Consider the following 10,204-nt stretch of genomic DNA (forward strand, 5'->3'; position numbering starts at 1 on the left):
CTGTTTCCGAAAGTGGATTTAATTTTTCTTAGATTTACCAGCGGAACAGAAAAACGTTCCAGATTGTTCCAGATTTCTTAAACCGGGTGAATTGTGTGAAAAAAATGCCAATAATGAATAGTTTTCGAAATTCAAAAAACCTTAACGTGAAGTACTTTTTATACAAAAATGGAAATTTGAAAAAAATTTCAAAAATTTCAAACGTTTTTGTTTGGTTTCCAATTGTTTCAACTTTCTGTGTTTCAACTTTTGACCTGCAGATTTGTCTTTTTTCTTTTTACTCTTAATTTGTTTTTACAAATTCACTTCGCATGAATTTACTTAGTGGAAGGTGAATTACTCTCTGCAATACGGAAACTCCATGTTGCTTCAAGAAATAAATGAATTTAGTTTCGAACGTGAATTTTAAGTTTAAGGTTTTCTAGCGGAATACAAGTTTACGAAATGCAAAAGTGTTGAACAATGAAAGTCAATTTTTTTTCAATTTAAGGGATTTTGTTTTGGCTTAGAAACATTTTTTGACGCATTTACAGCTGGCTTTTGGCTATGTGTAGAGATGCGTATAGGATAAACATAAAGGAGTCGGTCCCTCCGACCGACCTAGTTCCTCTACCATAAGGCAAATTTAATTTAAGCAGCTTTCTTTAATTTTTCTATAATTGACTGATTGATTGCCTCCATAGACTTTCATTTTTACTAGAATTATTGCCCTATCAAAATTTTGAGTTTACTCATCCCCTCGCACAAAAAAGGGAAAAGTTTGAACCCGACAGACTTATAAGTCTGAGACGCTTGTTTTCCTGTTTTTAGTCCTAGCCATCTAAGAAGCCATGTTTAAAATAATAATAAAACGGTTCCCCTCGCGATCAATTTTTAAGAGTTCTGTTAATAAAAAAAATTTCACAAAAATTGTTTTTTTTTTGTTAATTTTTGTTTTGTGAATCAAATTTCGAAGACTGTAGTCGATTTTGATTAACTTACGAACTTACGTTCTAAGCTTTCCTCTTTCCTTAATCACACAAAGCATTGAAAACCTCCAGAGTTCAAAAAAGAATATATATTGTTTTTTATATAGTTTTTTATATAGTTTTTTAAAAGAATTTGGTTGGAGTTTTCTGCGCTGCTGCTACTTTCACAGCAAACGGCGGCACTTGTTTATTTTAGAAATGGTTGATGTTGTTCTCGGTTTTTTTGCATCGTTCTTAATAATTTCTGATAAAGAATAACTTCGGACAAAACTATTTGTAGGCAATTTTTTTTTAACTTGGGAATACTTTTCCTTCTAATTTGTAATTATCTGGTAGATTCAACGACAATCATGGCCGTGATTGTTGAGCCTGTTTTGATCGTGGTTTAAACTACTATAAAAAGTTTTGTCGTTTGTTTTTTTTTGTCTATTTCACGAAGGAAGTGACGTCTCCTCGATATTAAAAGTCACCCCAGCGTACTGTTTAAGTCGTTCTCTGAATGGAAATCCGAGGGCAGTTGCGGGAGTGTGGAATCCATAGGCGTCTTTTCCGTGCAAGGGGAGCGACTCGTGGAATTTGGAGAGCAATATGCCCGCCTCAATTGTCATCCGGGAGGTCAGTTGGTACTCTGGGTCCATACTTCCCTTCACTTCACACACTACTCGCTTCTGAATTGTAAAACAAAATCAACCTTGATCTCATTGGAACTTTTGGGGATCAACGATATTTGAAAAAATATATATCGGTAAATCAGCTGTGATTTCTTGTCTTTTCGGCTTATATTTTCTTATGGAGGGTGAAAATTAGTCTCAGCCTTCTTCAAAACGGAGAACAAAGTCTCAAGGCGTTTTTCTTTGTGGCCATTGTGGCCTTGATAATTTATATCGGAAAAAGTTTTCACCAGTTAGAGTTCTGTTGAAGTAACTTAGAAAAAACAAATTCTTGTCATTAGTTTCTCGGACGAGTCTCGTCGTTACAATTATGTATCTCGAAATAGTAACACCAGAAAACAAATTCAGCAAACCTAAAACGAAAGCCAACAAAACTTTTAGTACAAAAAATTAAATTCGAATTATAATTGCGAGGATCTCAAGAAAAAATTAACTCAAAAGTAATATAAAAACAAGTTTCTGATATCAAAACCCCTGTTCACAAACTTAGCTTAAATATACTAGTTTTTTATAATTGATTTTTGGAGCCAAAATTGATTTAAAAAAGGTATTTTTAAAGAACTAATTCAATGTGATATTAGTTTTTTTTTGAAGTGAGCATGCCAGAAGTTCCACCGGTTGACCTCCAATACCTCCTGTGTCATTTTGTAAACTTCGTATATTTTCTGCCTAGAAATAGTTTCTTTTGATTATTATTATAACCGTTACTTGCTTTTATACAATTTCAAATTTTATAAGAGCTCGTTATGATATTTCCGTATCTGGAAACTGAAAGCATAGCATTTGGATTTTTTGCACATTTAAAAAATCAGTTCTCATGCTGTTTTTTCCAATTATGGACCTTTGTATGGAAATTGCACAGCTAACATATTTGGTCAATCTATATCCCTCTTACCTATAGCGAAAACTGTCTTTACTGAATACCTCGTGGTCGAAAATAAAAACAATCAAAGAAAATAGGTAGAACAATTTCATGCATCGGATCTTAATGATAAAGTATGAAACAACTGACCATTGGCGTGTGAGGTGATTTTCCGATGATGCGCATCTCAAAAGAGCAGTTCTTGAAGCCAGTTCTCGGATCAACCGGGTCTCCATGTTTAATACCTTGGGAACCTGCACAAAAGACGATTGAGAAATTTATCAAAAAACGAACTCATGTGAAAGAGCAAAAACTAAATGAGTTTCAAGAAGATCTTCTCCTGCAATTATACTCAAAGCTGATTTATGGAAAGCTAGCTTTGGAAATTAAAACTACTTAACGTGGTCGACTTCTAGTTTTGAAAGTGGTATTTAATTTTCGGATATTTCCCAGCGAAATAAAAGTTTTACTTTTTGCTTCAGTTTTCTCAAATTGGGTCAAATTGATCGAAAAATCTATGTAATTAGTGGCGGATTTTCAAAATTTTCTTTTGTCGACCTTTTTTTGTAGGTCGACCAAATTGATTTTTCGAGTTCTCCCAAAGCATTAAGCATTAAAGAGTCCCTGTTGTGCCCTATTTTCTGCGCCGCAGTCAAAGTTTTGAAAAAATTGGCCAAAAAAGCGTTTTTAAGCACTTAAAAATGATGACCAAAAAAATCGCATTTTTTCGACGCGCGCTCCCCCCTCAAAATTAGTATATATTGGCGCCAAGTGCGCCTTTAGAAAAATTTTTGGGTCCGTCGCCAAAAATGGATATCTCAAAATAGTACCAAGGGGCGACCCTTTGGGTCGGCAGGGGGTCGAATCCCTGAGGGGGGAGGGAGGGATGACATTTTTTGAGAAAATCAATTTATCTGCTTTGATCGGATATTTAGAAATGGGGCCACTCAATCAACAACTTTTAAATCAGAAGCAGTTAAATTATGAGTACTTCTTCTCTATCGCTTACTTTTGAAGGACATTTTGCTGGACAGTTTGGCACTCATCCAGTTGGCATTCATGACGACTTCGGTGTAGGTGAACTTGTCGCCATAACTCAGGAGGGAACTGCTTCGCCGCACCACTCTCGAGTTCACGGGACCTGCAGTATTCGGACTCGTCCATAGTTTGATGTCCTGACAAAGTAATTTTATCAATTGATTAAACCAAAACTTAAAACTGGGTCAAATAGAATCTGGCTCAAATTATGGGTAATTTTTTAAAAAAGTGAACATATAGTATAATTGGTTATGAAGAAAACTGAAGCGACTAATTCATTTTTTTGCCAGTTGTTGAAATCTGTCTACGCTCGGAAGTGTTGAAGCAATTTTTATGGTCAAAAGTATCCTGGACCTGGTCAATTTTTTTTTAAAACTACGAAAAACGGCGTATTTTGATTTCAGTTAATGCAATTTATCAAATATAGAGAAAGGGAAAATTTGATGGCTGCACCTTCATGTAGACAGCGTTGACTGGGTCCGGGGGGTCCCTGTAGGTCTTGAGGTGTTCTGGGTTGTAGTACTGGGGGTCTGCTCTCATCTCGTCGTAGTAGGACTGGAACTCCTTGTGCAGGTTCTCCACCATCCAGTCCGCCGGAGACACCCCGGACACACCTGTCTAACCCAATCACAACAAACAACAACAGAAAACAACAATAAACAACGACAACCAAGACACACAACAATTCAAGTGTTCACAAGCAGCGCATAAAAGTTAATAATAACTTTCTAATCACCCTATTGATCAAAACCCTCTTAAAATTTTGGTATCTCTCTGGACCGAAAATTTAAGTTTAGTCAAACTGTTTTTTTTTCAAGTAAGCGAAATTACGAATTTTGCGGGTGAAATGAAAGTGAAAAAAATAAATTACTGTAAAAAATTGTGATCTTATAGTGCGCATTTAGATCTTATCGGTACATTCACAGCAGGACATTGAATTGACGATGGGAGGGGAAGGCTTAAGAGTTTTTTTTATCAATTTGTGTTCAACCTTTTGTTTTTCTTAAAAAGAAAATGGTAAGAGTTGTGTGGGCCGCAAACTAAAAAAAGATAATTGTTGACTGATTTTGATTCAATTGTCCTGCTTTGAAAAAAATTGGGTGAGCGAGTTTGGTTTGCATGCCTACCTTCATGTGTGCGACTAGACCAAGACATTCAGAGGGCTCCTCCTTGAGAACATTCTTCATGTGGGCCACAACACTCAGAACTCCCAAGTCACTCACGACAGAGTTGAATCCACACGCATTCACCACCCTGGACGAGTGAAGAGGACATTAGATATTGTGGGGTAGTAGTTATATTATTCAGATAAATCATCATCATCCCTGCCCTACGGGAAAAAAAGAAACTTATGCGCCAGGAAAAATGATTGCTCTTTTCTTTTTTTCTTACTTTTCCTTTATTGTTTCACTTTTGAAAAAAAATGAAGTATTTGTACACAGTGTAATGATAAACATATTTTTAGACAAGTTTTAAAAGAAAAAGCCTTGACTGAAAAACATTGATGACCTGAGCTCAAAAGTATTTTAAAATACCAGGCCAACTTATTGATGTAAGTATTGCTGGCATATTCCAGATCTTCAAAAAATTTCACGTTTGATTTCAAAATTTCTATCAATTTTTAAATCGAAATTAATTCAAATTATCTCTAAAATAAAGTTTCCTAAAAACATTTCCGGAGAACTTTGCTTTCAAACTATGACTTGATTGCCTTGTCACGAAGGTATTTGGCGGGTGTAGCACGATATTTAGGAATATGGTTGTTGTGGTAGGTATGTTTTGAAACTTGTGAAGTTGCGTGTATTTTTTTCACTAATGGGCGTCTTTTTTTATTTGTGTTAACAAAATTAGGATAAAACCGTCTGTTGGTTAGAATTGATTAAACTTAAACTAAGACTAGTTTAAGACGGGGTTGGTTAAGATTCCTACAAGTTAGTTGTAGGCTTTTATCTAAGACTAAATAAAAGACTAAGGTATCTAAGCTAAGTTAAGAGATGATAAAAAGGTTGAATTAGTTTCACAAGATCAGTTGCATATCAAAAATTGACAATGAACAAACTCTAAGTCTGCCAAAAGCCGTTGCGCTTTCGGCAGGTATTTTTAAATTAGCATGGTAAAAGGTCATAACTAAATATAAATCACAAGTTATAGAGTCAACATAAAATATCACATTTGACATTTCCCGCGAAAATTTAACTATAACATATACTTTCGCCACACAAAAGGAATGTTCAGACACAGAGATGAATAAGCGGGTATCCTGGTCGGTAAAATCTCCACAATAGGGCCCGATGCGCGAGAAGATAGCACCACAATGGATTGATCGTATGTTTATCCCGCGGTAGCACCCAATGGGTGAGATAAAGATTTAGCACTAAATAATTGTATTGTTAAATGACTCAAGTTAAAATTTAAAGTGGTTCAGAAATAATCCAATCGTAGCGTATTAGGCCAGCACTTAGGGGTAACTTTTCAACTCTAAATACGTTATAATGTTAAGCAAGGTTGCATCAGCAAAAAAATTTACTAAGTTTAAAGAGTTGTTGAATGAGAGATTTCTGAAAGTTTGAGTTTCAATGAAAAGATTACTAATCTTCAAAACATCTAAACTGCGTCCCGATTTGCGGCTCTTTTGATCGTCCATCTCCTTAGTTCATCCAGCGTCATTGGCCGTCGTAAGAGTTCTATCGCCGAAATGATAGAAGGGGTGCTTAGCCAGTCCGGATCGAGTACGATTAGTGAAGATGTTGGTTCAGTTCCTTCGGAGGGTAGGCCCGATGGGTGGAATTGGGTAGTACGAACCTCAGGACTCAATTTAACCTTCTTGCGTGGTGTACTTTGTTTGGATATTACGGAAGACTTTGTACCGCTCGGATGCTCAAGACTTTTTTCCAATAAATAAACTGTGGTCGGATGCGATGACTCAATTTAACCTTCTTGCGTGGTGTACTTTGTTTGGATATTACGGAAGACTTTGTACCGCTCGGATGCTCAAGACTTTTTTCCAATAAATAAACTGTGGTCGGATGCGATGATGAGGGTGGTGTCAAGGTTGTTAAATCTACCACGTCAATTTGGTGGCTCTCCATTTCGATAGAGGTTGCTTCTATCGTTGGGTAAGCTGAGGAAGTGTGAATTCGATTAAGTGTTCGTTCGTCTAGACTCTCGTCTGATATGCCTACTACGCTGTTAAACACTCTCTCACCCAGCATCGTTGGGGGCTGTCTAGCTCGCATGGGTCTAGTGTTATGTCGTGCATAAATATCGGGAAGTTTCTTGGAGGGCGGTGATTTCCCCGGTGATGAAGCTTTTCTCTTAGTTGTGCCGGACAATTTCGCTTTTTCCTTGGTAGGGTTAGAGTCTAGTTGCTGTTTCTCCGTTACTGCCATGATAACCGGCTCGGCACTATTTTCAGTTGGTTCCATTCTAGGATTTTCCGGAGAAATTGGTACTTCTTGGTTTATTTTCTCAGCTTCTTCATGACTGTCCAGGAAGATTAGCTGCGGGGTTATATGTGGGTCTGTACTATTGTCGCCTGAATCAAGATCAATCTGCGGAACCTCAGTCATTTCTACTTTCTATTCAATCTGATTCGTGATTTCGGCTTTAGTATCTCCTCGGTCTAGCGATGAATGTTCTAATGGCTTTTCCGGATCGTATAAGGTTTTGATCTTTAGCTCTTTTTCAATACTTTTTTTACTTTTTTCCATTTTGTGCCTTTTTGGAGTAGTTCTTACTGTTTTCTCGCTTGTGTATGCTAAGTGCAGCTTCGCGTCTGTATAAAACTGATCTATTTTTGCGGTGTTTTTTTGATACCTTCCTGATTTGATTTCACATTTATTGACCTCTGAGCAGGCAAATTACGCTCTATGGTAAAAAAACTGAAGGAGATAAGCACAAAAATATACTCTGACTTCTAGTTTTAAAAGAGGGGTTCGAATTTTTGAAATCCAAAATTACTTATTAATCGAGTTTTCTCAGAGTGGATTAGTTTTATCAGAAAGTGTCATAAATAAAGTTTACTGGTATTGATTGAGCTTAAAGTTAATGTAATTTGTTCTGTTATGTCCAAAAAAGAAAAAAAATGTTTAGAAGACTCAGAAATTAATTTTTTTTTTTTTAGAAACGGCAAACACTAATGGCTGTTTTACTAAACAGCACAAAATATGTGATTTTTTTTCTACTAGATCAATGGCATCGTCTCCCAAAGCCTCTCACTCGCCTAACTCTTCTGGCAATAAGTCCCCAGTGCTGCCTATTCCCTTAGCGCTTCAGAGCAATTACAACAATATGAATGGAGCTGGAAGCAATGGCGTCGGGACCAAGTTGTCCCCATGTCCCAGTCCGGACTACGGTGCAATGGGATACTTGTGGCCTCCTAACTCGCCTAAAGTCATGTACCCGAACACAGGTAAGATAAGGCCTCTTTTTTGGATAAAAATCAGATCTCTTTAACTATTCCCGTTCCCTTCTTTGGTTCCTAGTAAAGAGTAGGCATCATTATAAAAAACTAAAGCAATGTTTAAGCACATGCCGATTCTGTATTTCTTGAACCACCCTTATTTGCAATGGGATGGGGGTAGGGGAGAAACGTAAACGTTTAAGAGATCCAAATAATTGTGCTGCTCGTGTTGACAAAGCATGTTTGGGAATACAATCCTTCGAAATAGTTGCGCAAGGAAACTTCAAGGAACTTTTGTTCCATCAAGTGGCAGCGGAGTTTTTTGGATGTGCCTTAAAACTCAATATCTGTCTTAAAACTCAATTAGCATACTTCTGTAGGATCTGAAAATATGTTACGAAGAATAAACAGTTGCCAAGAAGTAACTACATAGATTTGATGAATAAAGGTTCACCATTAATAGCAAGCAGCCCATTCGACAAGCTACGCATCTGGGCATAAAAAGAAGGGATCATAAACTAAATTTGGCTAAGTATCAACCGCGTCAATTTTTATTATATGTATAAAGGTGACTCAATTTCAGGTGACTTCGATGCTAGTGTGGGCTTGGGAGGAGTTGTGGGTGGAGTAACAGATAGTCAGCAGCAGCAGCCAGAGTACAATCTGCTGAGAGTGTTGATGGAGTCACAGCTGGAATACTACAACTCATTCCGATCCAGAAATCCGGCCAGGTCCCCCTCCCAGCCGCAACACTCGCCCCAACCGGGTCCATCCTCCACCTCATGATGAGTGGCAACAAAGTGAGATCGCGAGGGGACCCCAAAATATGAACGCTGAGAAAGGAAACGAGAGCTGAGAGGTTGAAGTTGACCACAAGGGGAAATAAATGAAATGTTGACAAATAATGACATAAAAAGTAAACTAAGGAAAACTATCCTTCATATGATTATTATTATTACTTACTATTTGTAGTTTTAGCAATAGAAATGATTTCAAGCTCTTTTCCATTCTATTTTCATAAGAGAAGAAGTCTTGAGATCAAAGAGAAGACTTATTTTTGTTACTTCGTTATGTGACAGGAGCGTCAAAGGGCTTTGTGGCTGTGTTTTTCCTCATCGTTTTAGGTATTTTGATTAAAATCAATGAGATTGTCTTGGATAAGAAAATCAAATTTCTACTGTTTTTAAGGGATTTTAGTAGGCAAAAGTGGAAACTGCCTTGAAAACAGTCTCTTTTCTCTCTCAGACCAATTTGACATAGAACCTATATTTTGGTCGATCTGTTCATTAGATTTGATTTCGGCGATCATACAAGATTCTTCGAAAAGAAAGTACTTGAAAACCGATAACTCATTCTTTGAAAAATCTTTAAAATTAATCATTTTCGTTTCCTCGATTTCACGAACACTTATACCTCTGTTCATTGGCTATATTCAGCTTTCTCAGTGAAGCTCAAGTTTATCGGATAAATCAGTTTATCAATTTTTCAACAGATTATCAATTTTTCAAGTGTCAATGAACGAAGTGAAGACCCTTGTTTTATAGATTCAGGTTTCTCGAATTGGATTATGTTTCAAGCAAAATTCAATCAGAATTGATTTCTGAAACCAAAAGCTTCAATGTTTTATGTACTTTTTTAAAAATGTGCTTGCCGCTTTGAAAAATCGGATGTAATTAACTTTTATATAGGTCATGATTATTTTTTTACTATAATTTTCGTTTTTTTTTTCAGGAAAAGTCAGGCGCAACTTCGCGGTTTGACTTTTTGATTTCTTTTGAAGTTCAATTCATTTTGTTAAAAGATAGCAAACTCCACTATCGAATAGCAAAAGTGTGAAGGTAACAAAAAACATGGTCAACTTCCATGTTCCGAAGTGGATTTTGTCAGAATAAACAGCGTGAAAAAACGATCTATTCATCCAGTTTTAAATAAATTGGGTTATTTTATCAAGAGTAATGAATTTAATGGGTACTTTTTAGTTTAAGTTTGTTTTGTTTAAAGGAAAAATTCTGGAAATTTGTTCACGCTCAATTTTGAGTTTTCGCAGTTTGATTTGTGATTACTTTTAAAATTCAGTGCATTCCCATTTTTAAAAGAAAAGTAAAATCCACAAATCGAACAACAAAAGTAAATGTGTCAATTCCCTAACGTTAACAACAATGTATGCAATGCGGAACTTACGGGCACCGGCCTTTTATCTGTGAAACTTTAACCAGAAAATTTGAAAGATGGTTTTTTTTTCACCAGACTCGATCAGCAAATT

The 10,204-nt window shown here is 36.4% G+C and overlaps 1 protein-coding gene across 1 annotated transcript; it reads left to right on the forward strand.

Annotated features, from left to right (window-relative positions):
• Nucleotides 1–7,730: 7,730 nt before the first annotated feature.
• On the forward strand, nucleotides 7,731–8,932 carry LOC134839231 (uncharacterized). The gene is made up of 2 exons (XM_063855109.1): nucleotides 7,731–7,950; nucleotides 8,525–8,932. The coding sequence occupies exons 1-2, from the start codon at nucleotides 7,731–7,733 to the stop codon at nucleotides 8,725–8,727; spliced, it is 423 nt and encodes a 140-aa protein (XP_063711179.1). The 3' UTR covers nucleotides 8,728–8,932.
• The last annotated feature ends 1,272 nt before the right edge of the window (nucleotides 8,933–10,204 follow it).

This window comes from Symsagittifera roscoffensis, chromosome 1 (assembly GCF_963678635.1).
Source record: "Symsagittifera roscoffensis chromosome 1, txSymRosc1.1, whole genome shotgun sequence".
Lineage (NCBI taxonomy): Eukaryota > Metazoa > Xenacoelomorpha > Acoela > Convolutidae > Symsagittifera > Symsagittifera roscoffensis.